This window comes from Barbus barbus (genome assembly GCF_936440315.1).
Source record: "Barbus barbus genome assembly, chromosome: 13".
NCBI classification, from domain to species: domain Eukaryota; kingdom Metazoa; phylum Chordata; class Actinopteri; order Cypriniformes; family Cyprinidae; genus Barbus; species Barbus barbus.
In genome coordinates, this window is record NC_136741.1 from 8,620,823 (window position 1) to 8,639,491 (window position 18,669).

The 18,669-nt window shown below is 35.8% G+C and overlaps 1 protein-coding gene across 1 annotated transcript; it reads left to right on the forward strand.

Annotated features, from left to right (window-relative positions):
- The first annotated feature begins 1,159 nt into the window (after positions 1-1,159).
- LOC306878826 (small ribosomal subunit protein uS9m-like) lies at positions 1,160-18,278 on the forward strand. Its single transcript, XM_079431377.1, has 11 exons — positions 1,160-1,289; positions 1,808-1,990; positions 6,426-6,488; positions 6,571-6,601; positions 6,703-6,782; positions 13,862-13,947; positions 14,121-14,196; positions 14,287-14,455; positions 15,545-15,653; positions 16,237-16,406; positions 17,282-18,278. Exons 1-11 carry the CDS (start codon positions 1,194-1,196, stop codon positions 17,371-17,373), a joined length of 1,155 nt encoding a protein of 384 aa, XP_079287503.1. The 5' UTR covers positions 1,160-1,193; the 3' UTR covers positions 17,374-18,278.
- Positions 18,279-18,669: the final 391 nt, after the last annotated feature.

Sequence of the window (18,669 nt, forward strand, 5' to 3'; positions counted from 1 at the left end):
TTAATGAGAATATTTAACAGGCATCAAAAGAGATTCAAAGTGATTCAAAAATTTTGTTTAATTGCAACTGCCACAAATTCTGGATATCTTTATAAGATTCTACTTAGTGGAAAGACCACCATTTCCTACAGCAAGCACATTTTGGGCCTATGTGTTAACGAACTCTCTGTTTTCTTTTTCTTTTCTTTTTTTCTATTTTTTAATGAGCTTAATCTAAATTTTCTATGTGCTGAAAATGTATTTTCCAATTTTAACAGTTTTAATTACACAAATAAATGTGTGTATTGTATTAAATGAAATTAATATTATTTAAAAAATATAAACAAACAAATAATTACTGCTAGAAACACCAAGGTCATTCTGTTCACAAGGGAGTGTGTGAACTGTAAAATGTAAAATGTTAAATGAATAACTGAATGCAGTGTAAGTCATTTTGGATAAAAGTGTTTGCTAAATACATACAAATGCATCTAAAGTATCAATAAAGTACCAGTATACTTCAGCACCAATATTTGTACTGCATCAATTAAATAAATTAATGAATGAATGACACTCTTACTAGAGATTTGTTTTAGTACAAACTATTTTAAATGCTAAACATTCAAAAAATATAATCTAAAATTTTAAAACTTCAACTGTATTATTTTTTTATTTCATCGTTATTTTAGCTTAAAAAATAGTATTATTATTTTATAATCTTTTATATCTTTTAATATTTTAAGGTACTATTATGATGTTTTCTTTCTTTCTTTCTGTCTTTCTTTCTTTCTGTCTTTCTTTCTTTCTTTCTTTCTTTTAAATAATGCTCAAAACAATATACAGACACTAACAGATAGCCTAATAATTAATGATAAACAATGGTAAAAATGTAAATAATAATAATAATAGTAATAGTAAAAGTAAAAGGGAGTAATAAATTCATTTCAAACTAAAAATAGTTTTGAGAAGTCATTAAAGACAGGAAAATAATTGCAAACAGATATAATGTTTTTACAGCTTTTTTTGTTTATAACTCAAATTGTTTTAGGGGAAAAGGAGAGGTCTGGAATTTGAATATTTGGATCTGGGAATGTGGAATTTTGCGTACCACTGCAATGTGCCAAATATATTTTTGTGAGTGAGAACGATCTTGCCGGCTTCCAGGATGTGATGTAGTCTTCACTTCCTGTACAAGAGCGAGTCGTCGAGCAAACATGGCTGCCTCCGGTTGCAGAGGCGTGAGGTCGATTTTATGGAAGTATGGGAGCTGCGGGAAGAATTGTGTGTCCCGATCAAAGACGGTGCCGCAGGTGAAATGCATTTTTTTGCACAGAGTTGTTTTTGCGACTAGTCGGTCGAGATTGATTCTGATGCTGCTGACAGTATCATGTCCTTGTAACATTACGGTGCTTTTTGAGTCTGTATAAAACGTGTAGATTGACAGGATGGAGTGCTGTCTTTCCGTTTCTTTGCATACATGTTGTGTTAATAACCTGTACTATTTGAACTGTTTATATTTTGTATTTTATGCAAGACAATATGGCTTGGCATGATGTCCTCTGCCCAAGCCAGCTAATGGATAATACAGATGCACGTTTAATTCAGAAATTAAAACAATATTATATAATCATTTAGACTTACTTACTTTTATATTAATATTATTTATAATAAAATCTTTGTTTAGATAATTTCTTCCTACTTCTTATTGATGTTTCATTATTTCATGAGCTTGATCACCAAGGCTACTTGTAACCTTGTTTTTTTTTTTTTGTAGCAATTGACTGAAATTGGTTCTTATTTGCTGTTCTTGTTTTTTTCTGAATTCCAGCTGCCAGTCAGACAAATTTGCGTTTCATCCTCTTTATGGAAGAAGAACCTGGCAGCAGCAGGCCCTCGGAAATTCACACAGGAGTTTATAGACAAACAGGTGGAGGAGTTTGAAATTGGCAAACGACATTTGGCCAACATGATGGGGGAAGACCCAGAGACATTCACACAAGAGGATATTGATGTGAGTTACATTTCTATTCTGTTCTGTTCTATGCTTCTTCTATTACTTTATGTACATTTTATTTTACATATAAAACATGTAACAACAGCAGTGATACAGCAGTAGCCTACATCTGAATTTGGCTTATTATACACGCACATGTTAGTTTTTATGGTTTACTGGGACTCTCCATAGGCGTAATGGTTTTTATACTGTACAAACAGTATTTTTCTATCACCCTACACCACCCTACCCTTAAACCTACCCCTTACAGGAAACTGTCTGCATTTTTATATTGTCAAAAAAACTCATTCTGTATGATTTATAAGCTTTTTGAATTACGGGGACACCGAAAGTGTCCTCATAAATCACCTTCACATTGTAATACCTGTCATACCCATGTCATTATACAAATTTGTGTCCTCATAAACATGAGAATGGACAAAGTATACCACCTTCTGCTTCAGCTGTTAAACTGATGTGTCATTTGTTCCTAGTCAAAAATATATTTTACAAGATTTAGGCTTTAGAGCAGGGGTAGGCAACGTCGGTCCTGGAGTGCCGCTGTCCTGTAGAGTTTAGCTCCAACCCTAATCAAACACACCTGAACTAGTTAATCAAGGTCTTCAGAATTACTAGGGCTAAAGGCAGGTGAGGCTTTTTTTTTCAGGGTTGGAGCTAAACTCTGCAGGACATTGGCACTCCAGGACCAACGTTACCTACCCCTGCTTTCCTTTGTTGGTATTTATGAGTATAGTGTATATTTGACATTTATGACAGGTGTTAGAATTATGTAATTTTACAGCAGCTTAGACAATGAAATCTTGTCACTAAAGACTTTTATGAATAAATGTCTTAGAAATCTGAGAGGACTGACTCAGTATTCGGTATGTTTAATATGTTTAATTCGGTATGTTAATTCATTATGTTTAAAATTTAAGTATCGACTTTTGACAACACTGAGAAAATTACAGTATGGGAAATTTCTAAATACTATTGTGCCTTAAGATTTTATTATATTATGATTTTTTTTTTTTTTAACCTATCTTCTTTAGTAACATGTAGAAGTTGATATTCTAGAATAGTGTTTCTGAACCTTTTTCACTCCAAGCCCTCCCATTGTCTACAAAAATATTCAAAAGCCAGCTAGGAACTCATAGTTTCTGTGAATGAAAAAATATATCATTTTAAATAATTACATTTCATTACCCAAAGTTTTAATGTTATTAATTTTCCCACTCATTTTAAGCAAATAATTTACATGACCATTAGTCATTTGGGATTTACTGGATAAGGATAGGATAAGAATTTCTATATATAATGTTTATTCCTTATAAAATTCCCCTGAAGTTTTAAGATTTTCCTAATTTACATGACCTTTCCAGGTATAGAAATGACACTTTTTCTTAGAATCTAAGAGCTTCTTCAACTTATTCTTGTTGAAGGGATGTAAATTTAAAGAAGAAAAGAAATGGCTTTATTGTATTTAGTTGGTTTAGATAATTGAATTGTTCTGTCTTATTTTAAGTCAATCTGAGGCCCCTTCTGGGTTGTTTGGTGCCTCTCTTTTGGTTTCCTTACAAGCCTCAAAAGAATATTAGAAATACAAAGACTGATTCAATCAATATCATTGTGATTCCTCTGAGCTAAAAGTAAAGTCATCAGCTGGTGTCACAGCGGAACTTCTGGGACCCGCTTAAAAATTGGCATATATTTACAAACAGTATTTATGTCCAGTATTTTATTCTGTGCCAGACAGGAATGGCTGTAATTGATTTATCCCACTAATTTGGTCCAATTTCTCGATTCTTAGCATTATTGCCCAATCTCTGTCACCATTAATGAATTGAGTCCTCAGAGTAAGTGTGGCTAAAAGAAGCTGACATGTACCGTCCCTCTGCCAGCTGATCGGTGGGTAAGGGGTGGAAAATGGCTGCGACTGCGGGGCACAGAGCAAGTACAGGATGGGGCGTCTGTGCCTGAGCTGGCACCGGCGTGTCTGCCAAGCGCTTCAGCCGACATGACGTTCCCGTGAATGCGCTGAAGGTGTGAAACAGCTGCACAGCAAACGCTGCCAGGAGGAAGTAATTAATAAAGACTGCAAGCCTCACCTGCCTTCTCCCGCTGTCTTTCGTCTACTCGCACATACATTGCTTTTGCACTCGTCAGGTGGGCTCTGACGTTCACAGAGCCCATGCAACTGAAATTGGGAAGAAATTTGAAGCATAGGTTTCAGATGTTTTGGAGAATAGCGGAAGTTATATGATTTGCGTTTATGTTGCATATTATTGGAGCTTGGCAGTGTGACATTTTATGTCTATTGATAATATCAGCTTGGGCATACTGTGCAAAATATCTAATTTTGTGTTCCACAAATATAAAGAAAATAATACTGATATCAAAGTTAACTCTTCCTTGGTGAACTATTCTTGTAACAAATGGGTCAGTGACAAAAAAAAAAGAGTCCACTATAAAGAAAAGGAAATTCTTTTAAAAATATGGTGTGCCAAATTTTTAGAAATCTTTTTTTTTTTTTTTTTCTCTCATGTGGTTAAATTTTTTTTTAAATTTGAAAAAAAAAAAAACTAAACTGCTTTACTATTGTAATATTTGAAAACCTTTTGTTTAAAATGTGTTTTAATTCAGAAATGTATATACACGTATACACACACACACACTACTGTTCAAAAGTTTTGGGGTCTGAATAATAATTATTATTATTATTATCTTTTTTTTTTACTTTTTTTATGTAAAAAATATAATTTAATGTCTCTAATGCTCACAAGGCTCTAATTCTGCATTTATTTAATCCAATACAGTAAAAACAAATATTGTGAATGTATTACAATTTAAAATAAGTTTTCTATTTTAATGTTTTCAAATGTAAATATTCAGCAGCCATTACTCCAGTCATCCAGAAATCAATATGCTGATTTGGGTGCTTCAGAAGCATTTCTTATTATTATTATTATCAGTGTTGAAAACAGATGTGCTGCTTTTGTGGAAACGGTGATACTTTTTTCCAGGATTTTTTGTTAAATAGAAAGTTCAAAAGAGCAGCATTTACTTGAAATATAAATCTTTTGTAGCATTATACATGTTACTGTAAAATTAGATCAAGTTCATTTGTCCTTGCTGAATAAAAATAATAAATTAAAAACATTCCATACCCCAAACTTTTGAAGGTTTTTTTTTTTTTTTACGAACTGAACTAATTTTGTAATAAAAATAATAGATCGGGACAAAAAATGGGCATAATTTCAATGAGCCATATGGTCACTTAGATATCAGTGACTACGTTTTTATTCACAATTTGTTTTTGCGTGTGTGTGAACTAGTCCTTTTATTGTACACTATGTAAGGGTCAGCGAGAGAGTACAAATTGTCATGTAAAATTAAATTACGACTTGGTGCAAGAAAACTTGACTAACTAAAAAAAAAATGTACAAAAGCGATGTGATGGCAGGATTTGTATGGGTTAAAACATGTATGTCCTTATCACCCGTGAAGGTCAGACACTTTTAGATTTTCAGTGCTACATTTTTCATGGCACATGAAGCAAGTGGTCAGATGTCTCCAAAAAGAAAAGTTTTTGAGGGAGTGCGCGTAGCAAGTTTGTTTTCCCAGATTGGGGTTGTGTGAAGTTTAGGCAGCAGAGGTTTCTAGAACACCATGACGAGGCTAAACCTCCCTGAGGGAGTTGGGCCATCTTGCTTTTCAAGGTTTGAACAGGTGCTGCCTTCATCTGTCACTGCATCCTGCACCGTTCTGTCTGTTCTTCTCTTTGTGTTGCTTTATTTCACTCAGTTTTCCTCATCCTCTGGTTTTGATGGCCCAATACATGGATGTCTGTTCTCTTAGAGTGCATCTGCCATCACCTCACTTTTTTCTTTTGTTTTCTGTCTCTTTAACCTGAAAACAGGGTCAAAGACCCAAAGGTTGCCATTCTGAATGTCTCATGTTATGCAAATGAAAGTTGTTGTGCCCTGCTGAATGCCATCACTGGAATAATTTGGTTCTTTATGAGAGTATTTGAAGTAGAAGAGATCAGTGTTTCTCACTGTAGTAAAACACACAACTGGGGTGCATAGAGAGACCTGTGAGGTACACAATAAAAATGATATATTTTGTTGACATACTGTTGCATGTAATTTAAGAATTGGAATAAGCTGACTTTTTGTTTGCCTACCATAGCCTACTTTAGTAAGGTTGAGCCCTGACTGCATGAATGCTCCTTAAAAAAAGTTCATAATGTTTTTAAAGGTAATGTAAGCCTTCAAGCCCATCAATCTCACTAAGATTATTTCATGAGAAAATATTAATAAAAATGACACTTCATAATCATCATAAAGTATTCATAATAAAAATGTTAGTGTCATTTTTAGTAAGTGGCAACATTTGCCATTTAATGGAGAAATGAATGTGTGCATTCTGATTCACTTGTTTCTTTGTTTAGAGGAGTATTGCATATCTCTTCCCCTCTGGACTCTTTGAGAAACGAGCAAGACCGGTTATGAAGGTGAGATTTCATCCAAATTTTTGTATTTCTTTTTTTGATAAACAGTCAATATGTTCATTATGTTCCTTTCTTTTTGTTTTAGCACCCAGAGGAAATATTCCCAAAACAGACAGGTATGTAGAAGTTGCCTTTTAACTCTCTCTTTGCTCTTTGACACCAAATATAAGCTTACTGATATCTGGTAATGAACTACTTGTGCCCTGTTCTCTTTTAGCTATCCAGTGGAATGCAGAAGGACGCCCTTTTCACTTTCTGTTTTACACAGGGAAACAGTCCTACTATTCCCTCTTGCATGTAAGTTCATGCTCATGTTACATGCTTACATATAACAGGCAAAACTAGAGTGTTCTAGATTATATTTTAATAATAGGTGTTTATATACAGTACATGGGTACCATATAGATTGTGGGATTATTTATTTGTTAGTATTGGTTGATATATAATACTTAATTTAGATGCATGCTCGTTTCCTCCATTTTTTACATTTAATGTAATCGTTTTAGTCTCACTTTAAAAACACTGATAATTTAATTAGTAACTCTTAAATGTAGCCTAGCAAATCTGAAAATATCCGTTTTTCTTCATGTGCATAATATTGTGATAGCTTAATTTTCTTTAAGATGACTGATTTTAGCTTTGTGTTTTTTCTAATTTATTTAGGCAAAAATATTTTAGAATTTTAATATCAATCATTTATTGGCCACTAATCATTGGCTACGTTTACATGCAACCAAATGATCCATTTGTAATCGGATTGAATGCTCAGTCGGACTGAAAAGGCTTCATGTAAACACCTTAATCGATCCAATTGAGCTAGATCAGAATGAAATTTTGATCGGATTGAAGGGGGTGGTTTATTCCTTTTCTAATCCGATTGAGCGTGCATGTAAACACTCGATCGGATTGGAAACTGAAAGGACTGCGCATGTGCAATGACGCTGACACGCGGAACGAGCAGTTCTTCCTTTTGAATAAAGTGTTGTTTAAATGCGTGTTCTGTCTCCTTTCACTCGGCAACTGTGAAGTGGAGCAGGACAACCTACCACCAGTCTTTGTTTTGGACTCTCATCCACAGGCGACCCGCTTCGTGCGCAGGGAGGGGCATTTTTCTGCGTGATACATATGAGCAGTACGACACTGCGGTTTACATGTATATTTATCCAGAAATGGAAAAATATTAATTCTGCTGTTAAAAAACAAATAAAGAAACCGTGTAGGAGAGTGGTTATTATGTGCAAACAGTGAGAAACTCTATATTTGTGCAGTGTGCGCATGTAAAAAAAAATCAATTCCGATTTGAAGCCCGTGACATATAAACGCGCACATCAACCTGATCACTTTATTTAGCGTTCATGTAAACACTACATTCAGATTCATCAATCGGAATGAATTCAGTCCGATTGAACCAAAAATTGTGCAAGTAAACGTAGCCATTGCTAAAAACGCGGGGTGTGCATTTAACCTTCACTTTCAAATTAGCGCCAATTCTGCGTAAAGCAATTGTTAGTTTTTAGTTTGAATTTTTCCCTCTTTTCCTCGCTTTGCTTTTAAATAGCTTAAAAGCACTGTGCGCATTTCTGTCACTTTCAAACTAGTGGCAATTCAGCTTGCAACAATGCAATTCAAGCAATACAACGTCAAACTCACTTGGCCTATATATGAATCATAGAACTTTTATTAACAAAACAAATAAAAATGCACCATACTATAGGCTATGCCTAAAGTAAAAACAAATTACACAAATTACACAAAGTTTAAATAAAGTAAAAATCTGAAAACATTGTGGAACCAATTAAATAAGAAACAAATGTTTAGAAAACTTCCAAAATCACCTTAGATAAATGGCAAAAGTCAACAGGCTTTTCAAATTTCGAGATATTGCTAAACAGACGCTTTTGTATTTCACTTCGAAACTAAATCATCCGCTATCATCTTGTCTCACCTCACTCTTCTTGTCAGTCAGCTGGACTCACTCTCCTAACGTGATAAATGAAATCTGATCTGTGATCCGTCTGACGTTCAGCATGCTGCATTGAGCAGCCACATTTAGTTTTTAATTATAGTGTCTGTTCTCTATCTGAACTAAATGATTTTTATTACTATAAAAAATCAAAACGTCGGTAGCGGGCGGTGCCGCGCCAACCATAACCATTGTTGCGGCTTAACAACGGTATCACCGCCAACACCGTCTGCAAGCAAGCCTACTCTTTACTACTAGTTATAGCACAAAATAAACCTGAATAAACATCAGAAGGGATGTTGACCGAACGAGTACAACTTAAATTGTTTCATGTCTAATGTAATCAGTGTTCCAGCCATGGAAAGATGTCAAAAAAGTATTGAAAAAAATTAAAAACTCTAGAGAGCAGCATTTAGATGAATATACAGTATACACTATATTACCTATTCATTATATTTTTAATTAATCTCTTACTGCATTATAGTGTTGTCAAAAATATCGATATTTCGATAAATATCGATACTGAAATATCTGAACGGTACCAATATTAATTTCCCGAAGTATCGATACACCGATACTAGCCGAGCTGTCACTTTCACTTCTCTCCAAAGGCGCGTGGACAAGCACCACACGTGACCGCACTCGTCTCCTTCGCTCTGGTTAAATAGCAAAAGTGAAGTGAATAGAAAGATGACTGCTCTGGTTGTTAAAGAACACAGCAGGAGCGCTATCTGTAGGATCTATGATCTCCGCGATGCAGAGAACGCGCACGGAATCCAGTCATAAAAACGGAATTTACAGTTTAACGCGGAATGTCACGGAATTTGTCAAAGTTTGGATGAATTAATCAAAAAAATCAAATCGTGACATGGACTAGTATCTGTAAATATTAAGCTGCAAAAGTGGATTTAAATATGAATCCTGCATGTTCTGCGCATCTCTGTGTGAATGTGCTGCACGTGCGGTTGTGTTTACTAATGTGGCGCTTGCGGTGATTTCAGTGTCTGCCGTCTCAATGAGGACATAAATACATCAACAATATCTCCAGAACTGATCTGAAAGGCACTTTACGAGCATTTTACCATTTAATTTGAGTAAAACTAGCATCATATCATACACACACAGAACTTTAAAAGTATTCACGGCAACCCGTCAAAATAAAAGTTTGGTTTAAATTAGCCTATTAAAGACCGTGTGCCAGAAATAGGCTATATTACTATTATTTAGTAGAATGTACATAATGCTACTACTTACTACTACTGTTAATTTTTTTTTTTAAAGAAATAATCACAAAATATTTTAATTTTAATAGTAAATCCCCTTCATTTGCCAAATTTGTAAATGTTTAATTTTCATTAATTCAAATATAAATGTATTAAAATTGTTTTATGCCTTCATCTGATATCCAGTAAAATTTAAATACACAGCACAGAATTTCTGAGGGGAAAAAACATTTCATAAGGCTACTGTAAGAATAAATAAAAATAGTTTGTATGCATTCAAATAATAGACATGCTAAAACACAGAATTTGGTAACAATAAAACATAAGGTGAGAAAAAAATAAAACATTTCATACGGCCCTAAACGTGTCATTTTTGTTACACTTTTAATAAATTAAATTGTATAATTTTCATGATTTTAATGAATTAGACATGCTTTTAGATTAATAGCATTTAATTTGAGCATAAAAAAAAAAAGAGTCCAGAAAATTCAAATGGGAAAAAAAACGGAATCCAGAAAAATTAAAATGGAAACAATTTAATGTAGAAAAAAATAAAACGGAATTTGGGGAAAAATAAAACGGATTTCATAGGGCCCTATATCTGGACATATTTTGGTTAAGCAAATGAGAATATCAACAAATAGAACTTTGGATTTTAATTAGTACATGTATTAGTAAACGTTAGTTTCAATTAGCATTTAACTAAGATTAATAAAAGATTAATAAATCAACAAATGCAGTACCTCAAGACATATTTTGTTCATGTAAAATATACCGCATGTTCTCGTCTTGTTACATTTATCTTTAAATTAAAAAAAATTACCCCCTTAATATTGTGGCAGTTTTTTTCTCCATGGTATCGAAAATGGTATCGAATGTCGATATTTTTCAAGGTATCGTATCAGTTAGAAATTCCAGTATCGTGACAACACTACTGCATTATTTAATTTGTTTGAATAAATCTGTCATGAATATTTGTTTTATTACTTAAATTGGAGTAGATTATACAATTATATCATTAAAACGTTGATATAAAATCTGCTTTGTGTAACTTTAATTGTTTATATACAGATATGCAGAGTGTTTAAAACTAAATTTAATTAATTCAGGAAAAAATGTTTTGGTGCATCACTAAATTTATCTGTATAAGCCATAATTTTAATTTAGTTGAACTGGTTTAGGGAGAGATCCTGCTTTGTCTGGTGATTGAAGGAAGGGAGTGGCACAGACAGAGGGTAGGTGGGGGCACATCACAGAGTGCTGGGATTGAGGAGGGGCGCAGACAGAGAGTGCTGGGGAGGGAAGCTGCAACTCGGGTCTCTGATCTTAACAGGGCCTAGATGGGGTGATGGGGAACAGCCCCTCTGCTCAGAGACAGGCTTTGTTTGACATTTTAACCTTAGTGTGCTAAATCAAATGTTGATGTTAAAACAAACCAATATAAACAGGAGCTTGGAATGATTAATGAAAATGCGAATGGCAGGTTTGGATTTGTGAAAAGAAGAGGAATGAGAGTTAGGAAGATGAGTGTGATTAAGCTCTTCCTCCTTAAATCCCATTTACAACAGGGAGCATCACACACTTCAGTAGGCACGCCAGGGCTTTGTGATATTAGTTGTACATGTGAGTGTGTATGCGTGCACACGTGCGCGCATACACACTCACACGTTTTTTTTTTGTGTGTAGGTGTGTGTGCTCATCAGCCTCAGGGGTTTTACTGCGATGGGAAGAGTCCCAGAGAGCCTCCTGCGTTAACCGCCTCTGTCACCACGGCTAATTCCTTTTCAAAGTTTGTTTGTTTTAGCTTATTTTTCCCTTCTCTACCATTCATCTATGGACTCGACCTTGGGCTAAGACGTCTCTCAGTAGCAGTAAGGAGTTTGTGTGTGTGTGTGCGCGCGCGAGTTGACTAATGCGCCATTGTCCTCTGTGCGCCCAAGCCCCTCATCCTCCCCTTTGCCCTGCAGTGGCTAGGACCCCTGCTGCTAATTTAAATAGGTATGTCAAATCTGCCGGCGTGCACCAGCTCTCTCATCCAGCTTCGAATTGCGTTCAGAAAACCTGCAGTGTGCAGAAAATAATGTTCAACTCCCCTTCCTGCAGAGAGGAATATTTTTCTAGCATGAGCAAAAGGAAGCAAAACACAAACGCGCAGACTCGCTAAGATACACAGGCGGTGAATATGGACATTTACATTATAGTCACACTTCATATATCAGAACGTAACACAGCCATCAAAGTAACCCACTTGTACACTCAAGTAACCAAGTATCCCAGTACAGCAGTAATCAATTGTTTAAATATTAATTGTGTGACCCTTTTTATTTTCTCAAACTAAAAATGCATATGTCCCACCAAAGTTCTGTATCAACTGTATATGCCAAAATCGGGCCTCATTTTTTGATGGATTTGGGTGACACATTGCAGTCTAGTAAAAGCTGGGGTGGTGTTTACTCAATACTATGTAACTGGAAAACAAATTGGTGCAGTTGTTTTTATTTTAAAGAATATTTTTATTCAGCAAGGATGCATTAAATTGATCAGAAGTGACCGTAAACAGACTTTTCTTTTATAAAATTCTATTTATAGAAGTATTTTGAAATGTATCAGTTTCAACAATCTTATTATGGTCCATAATGTTTTTAGAATTGTCAACCCTTTCTCTAACCCAGATCAAAACTTTAACTTTTCAGTCAGCTAGATAATTTGTGAGTTGAATTTGACAGAATTTACAACAGCATTCAATGCATCACTAAGAGTTTGTTTACAAGGCTTGAAATTATCAGAAAAAGACCAACAGATTTATTAGAATTGGCCAGTTGCTTTTGCATTGGTATTGATGTTTATTTGTTTTTGAATGTGCCTGTGCCATTGCTGGACTAGCCTAAAAATTATAATAAAAAATAAACTAAAAAATATAGCATAATTTGAGCTAAAGAAGCATACTTCATGACACTGTTGTTGTCAGATGTATTACCTGACTTGAAATCTATTATTTATACTTAATTTTGACAAACAGTTTTGCAAATTTCTGTCTTTCTCCATTAGCTGCCCATGTGCGTCACCAAGATGGTCACAGAATGGACCGACACAATTATACTTGGACCAACAATTATTTACTTTAAAAAAAGTCATAAAAGCACTGGCTCATGAGTACTTCCTACTTTTAACTGCAGGACCTTCAACTCTGATCTTAACTTGTGTTGTTTATACTGTATTTCCGACCCGTGCGCGCTTTGGGAGGAGCGAGTCTGTACAATTTAGCCGTGATTTGTTGAATACAATGCGCCCTGGCCAACCAAAAGGCTACATTGAAAGTTCATATTAAAAGACGAGGAGCCTCTCTCCCCTCCTAAAGACATGAATTTCTCTGGATTCGTTATGGTGCTGTGATCACGAATGTGTATTCCCCCGCTTTTTTTCTCCCTCCCCCTTTCTTTTCTATTACTCCTCCTTTTTTGTGCTGAAAATTGGTTTTTGCTCGATGTTTGCTTTTTTGGCGAGTAGCAGTGGATTATTCGCACTCTATCAAGACCGAATTAAACAAACAGCTGTGGGATAATTGAGGGGGAAATGAATTCTCGCACAGGCGTGAGCAAGGTGCCGACGTGAGCTGCATGCCAGCGCCGGGGCCCCGCGTCAGACCCCTGCTCCGCACCGCTCCAGCACCACCACGCCTGACGGGCACTCCAGGCTCACAGGCGCGATGCCAATTTAGACAAGTGTGCCTGAGGATGCCATCCTGCTCCGCATGGCAGATTCTCCTGTCAGGAGGACGTGCGAGTGTGTGTGTGTGTGTGTGTGTTAGAAAAGAGAGAGAAAGTGCGGGAGGTTACGGCCCAAGTGCTCCCCAATTCAATTTTCCCTCCACACACACACACACAATTAAATTCAGCCAGAACTGAAGAGAGAGAGATGAGATCTGCCTTCATAATGGAGACTGTGTGTGTGTGTGTGAGCGTGTGTGTGTCAGGGGGATTTTCAAATCCCTGCTTTTGCTTCACTGCATCTTTTCTTTTGAGGGATTCCTGAATATCTATGAAGAATACCTCGTCCTTCATTCTGTGTATTCATTGACTTATTAGTCAACAGAGACCACGCTCAGAGGATTCTTGCTTGCTTTTTTAGCATTAATTCTGCGTTTGGTATTGAAACTGACCACTTTCCATTTCTCTCTTCTGTTATTCTAGGATGTCTATGAGAAGACTCTGGCGATAGAAAGACACCAGGACAAGATGAGAAATAAAGGCCTCTTCACATCAGATACCAAACAAATGTGAGCACTTCCTGCAAGAAAAAGAAGATAGCAAAAGTACTTTGTCGCACAGCCAAATGTATTTGTAATATATAGTGCTAGGTATATTAGGAATCAATCTAGTAAAGAACAAAGTGCTGATTTTCCCAGAAAGTGATGATTTTGAGGGCTTAACTGTGTTTGTTTCCTCACAGATTGCTGACCGGGAGCAGGTGGTTGTTAAAAGAGGAAATTGAGGAGTATCTGGTGGAGAGCGTTTCAGACCACGATGTAAGAACTTTGAGAAGAAGAGTGTAACTCAGGATGGAAACACTAGAGGGTGCTGAGGGCAAACTAAGTGACTTCTCTTGTTTTGTGTAGTACATGCGGTTGATCCAGCTGATGGAGAAGTTGTTGTCTATGCCCTACTGCTCTCTGGAGGAGGAGTTCATACTGAAGTTCCGCAAGCAGCTGGAGGTTCAGTCCAGTAAACACGAGATTCCTGCCCTGCAGTACGACCCACAGGGAGTCGCTTTCAGCATTGCAGATGGTAAAGAAATAAATAGGCTGATTAAATGTCATCAACCTTTTTTTTTTTGCCGCGAACACTCCAAGTTTGCCAATAAGCATCATAAATGTAATCCATGCACATTTTTCTGAAGTCTGCAGATGTGTTCTGTAGTCAAACCTTACCTTTTTCATATGTAGTGTGTAGGCCTGATCATTCTGAATCGGATTTGATTATTTGCTATAACTGCATTTATTGTGCACTTTAAATTGCAATGATTGCCATTCAAATGAGGAAATTTATGAAAAAATAGAAAAGCCATTTTTGTGTCTCTGGTCCAATAGTGCATTACATGAGTGGCCAAAATTGAGACGTGTGAAAAATGTGTGAATGTGAAACATATAGAGCGAAAATATATTGGTGTTGTAAAATAATGATTGAATAGGCAAACATTATTCTATTAATGTCATATTCTGGTGGGCTTAGTACCAAGAACATACATATATATATGTATTTTAGTTTTAATATTATATTCTGATCTTTCAGCCCCATTTTTCACAATCATCGTTGTTTTAGTATTTTTTTATATACTATTACAGTATTAATATTTTCAGTTAGCTTTTAGTTTATATGCTTTTGTCATTTAGATTAATTTCGTTTTTTTATATACTTCTAATTTATTTTTAGTTTTAGTAATTTTAGTACTTCAAACGTTTTCAGTTTTCATTTCTAGTTTCCATGTTTATTAATATTTTATTTTGTTACAGCTTTATTTCAAGTACCGAAAATCATTTATAATCATTCTGTATGAATATATTGCCATATTAGTATAATTGAGATGCTACTAGTTTTAATAAGCTCTAGTTAACTGTTATACCCTGAATTATTCATATAATAACAAATAAGATTTGACAGCTACAGCCGACTAAAGATTTTCAAACCTTCTAATCAGAATTCTGATCTGTTCCTCACAACATGAAAGTAATAATAGTGCTATTCCTTTAATTCTCATGTTCCTGTAAGTAAAAAATGTTTGTTCTGCAAGCTTGCCATCATCTGACTCTTCTTGCCTAAAACTGTTTTTCTTCTGTACACACTCACTTAATTCCCACATCGCTCTCCTTCCCACAGGCAGAAGAAAGACCGCCAAAGCCAGCATCACCCTCAGAGACAGTGGCTCTGGGAACATCACAATCAACGGCAGGAACTACCTCCACTACTTTCCATTACTACAAGACAGGTGTGTATGAGGGTGCCTCAGTCATCGCATCTTTGTGGAAAGATCCTTTTAGCATATCAAGAGCTTGGATATTTGTTGTTACTCTAGTTAGTATGCCGTAAATGAGAGCCACACCAAAAATGTTCAAATCCAGCATTTGTGGTCCAGCGTGCGTGGTGAGTGTGTTGGGTTTTTCTAATGTGGTTGAAAAGTTAATTACACAGATGAGTGAGCCGGAGACTTGGCGCTGTCAGCGTGCGGCCGGCTGCCCGCCCTTATCACTCCGTCCGCTTCACACAGGCCTAATTGGAGCAGAAGGGGAGTGTTGCTCTGTGTCAGCACTGTGGGCCGTCCCCGCGAGCCAGCCAGCGAGCGCACGCATACTAAAGGACACACGCTTGCATCACGTCCTCTCAATAGTTCTTACGGTGGTGGGATTATCACTTTGTCTAAATATGATGATACAGTGCTCACAGGGGGATTTGCAGGAGTTTCATTCATACAGATGTTGAAAGCCTGAGTAGTCCAGCAGAGAGAAACATGTTCTTCATTCTCCTCACACTAGATATATATACACCTTTCACTCTTTCTCTCTGTGTCTCAGGGAGCAGCTGATGTTTCCTCTGCACTTTGTGGGCATGCTGGGCCGGTTTGATGTTGAGGGCAGTGTGGAGGGCAGTGGTCACTCTGCTCAGGCTGGAGCTCTGCGATTGGCCATCTCACGGGCACTGCTCAGCTTTGTGTCTGAGGAAGAAGTTGAAAAGATGAGGCAAGGTGCGTGACAAGAAGCCTAAAGCTCTATACTGATATATGTCTATGCATATTTATATAAACTCTCATCTGCAGTTTCTTTACTTGAAATTTCTTTATGAAGTAGTTATTCTGGGTTATTTTGTTTAGTTCCACAGAAAACTATTTCGTATGAAGAAAACATTTGTGTGTCAAATAATATGTTTTCTTTTAACAATTTAATTATTTTTTTATTTAAAATAATAGCTGGAAGATATACAGCAATAATGTAACTGGAAAACATAAGATTAATAATAATAAAAAAAGATGTTAGATTCATCAAAAATTACAGACTATTACTATAACTTTGTATCCATAATGCAATCTTATAAATAAATTCATAAAAATAAATATTTTAATTTCTAAATTCTATTTCTATTGTTTTCTTTTTATTTTAAAAGGGGCCATCTAACACTAGTATTCTCTATTTTCTGTTCCATCTACTTGTTTTCTTTTTATTTGTTATATACAAATGTTTTGTTCCAGTTAAATGGGCAGGATGCATGTTATTATTTTACTAATTAGTTGTAATTTTAGTAACTAGTAATTATTTTTGCAATTGCTTATTCAGAAAATAAACTGTTTGAGTTTACACCAATTTACCCAAATTGCTTTTTCAAATTAATGTTGCCCCCCTCCCCTCCCTATTTTTCTTGGTAATCTGGGAGTTTTAAGTCATATTAATATAATTGTCAGGCATGTTAGACTGTACTGCATTGCACAGATCTAATATTCTGACATGTTTCCGATGTAACCGTGTCAGGTTATTATTTTTTAGTGTATATGGCTTTACTGTGGCAGAACATGTCACAGATGCTTTTCATCTGTCATCATCTGTTTTCTCTGATTTTCCCAAACAGCTGGCCTGCTGACCGCTGACCCCAGGATCAGGGAGAGGAAGAAACCAGGGCAGGAGGGAGCGCGGAAGAAATTCACTTGGAAAAAGCGCTGAACAGGAAAGGATCAATACAGCACAGGAACCCTGAGAGAGGACACAACTCCTCTCTCACACTGGATTATTGCGTTATTCTGTAGACAACCATACCTTGCTGATCACAAACATAAACCTGCCCTACTGCTTCAATTCAACTGCATCAGTTAAAATTCACAAAATATAGACTATTGGTTGATGGCATTGGACATCTGTGAACTGAAAGGGGATCTTTCTTTCTTCTCAGATTTAACTGTCTTGTATATTAAAGCTGCGTTTAAAATGTTAATTTAAACATCTTTCAATGAACATTGTTTTCATATTTGAATATTTCTGTTTTATTTTTTTCAATTGCCAGAATACAGTGAGATTGGTTGGATTATAATGCTCTACCACAAGAGGGCGACAATACTCTGTTTTTGAAATTCACTTTCAAAGTTGTTGAAATTATTTTTTTTTTCGTTTTAATTTTAATAATCTTATAACTATGCTGGCTTGGGCAGTTTATACATTTCACACCTCAACAATTTGCGTAGTGCACAATGGTTACGCTATTTTTCTGTAAAATATATTACAGAAAAACATTTTTAGTACATACCACTGTTAGTTATGCAGCATGAATGTTAAATTTAACATTGCCCTTTTTTTATAGTCTACTTCGTTTACTTGTATCAGGCGATCATATTTGAAACTATATTTGATTGCATTTTATGTTGTCATTAGGCCTACATTAAAAGTAGCTGCACAGTTCAATATTCTCGGAGCTTGTTTTATTTACTTTTTGTCATCAAAAAAATATACCTACACGTATAAACACCACCTTTGAGAGAAATTTTTCAGAAGCGCCAACTATCTGGGGCACACAATTAAGAACTGTATTGTGTGTCCTCCATTATATTGGTCTGAATCGCTGGGTTTAGTACACTAAAAAAAAAAAAAAAACATTTAAGGCAACCAGCTTCAGCAGATTTTTGGTTTTCTCAACTTGTTTTAAGTTTATACAAAAAGTTGAGAATCTCCTACAAAAATAAATTGAGAACTCAAAAATATGCTGAAGCTGGTTGCCTAATTTTTTTTTTTTCTTACAGTGATTGCCATGACTGCTTGTAACTTCAGCTGCTCGATGGACGGTTGTTGCCTGTCTGAAACAAATAGCAGCTTTATACAGGTGAAACTTGATCTGCTTCTCTGGTCAGCATTGCTATGACCTTGAAGACCCCGGCCTCCACCACTATCCTCATAGTCTTCTTCAAGCTAATGGCTTTTAAATGACTGTCTGCTCTTTTCTATTAGAATAAGGTGCATCCCAAACCGTGT

Bases quoted from the DNA above. Each gene is read 5' to 3' on its own strand.
- LOC306878826 (XM_079431377.1), top strand. From the start codon at position 1,194: ATGGCTGCCTCCGGTTGCAGAGGCGTGAGGTCGATTTTATGGAAGTAT. The intron at 1,290-1,807 runs GTGAAATGCATT...TCTGAATTCCAG, and splicing joins GATCAAAGACGGTGCCGCAG to CTGCCAGTCAGACAAATTTG. The intron at 1,991-6,425 runs GTGAGTTACATT...TTCTTTGTTTAG, and splicing joins TCACACAAGAGGATATTGAT to AGGAGTATTGCATATCTCTT.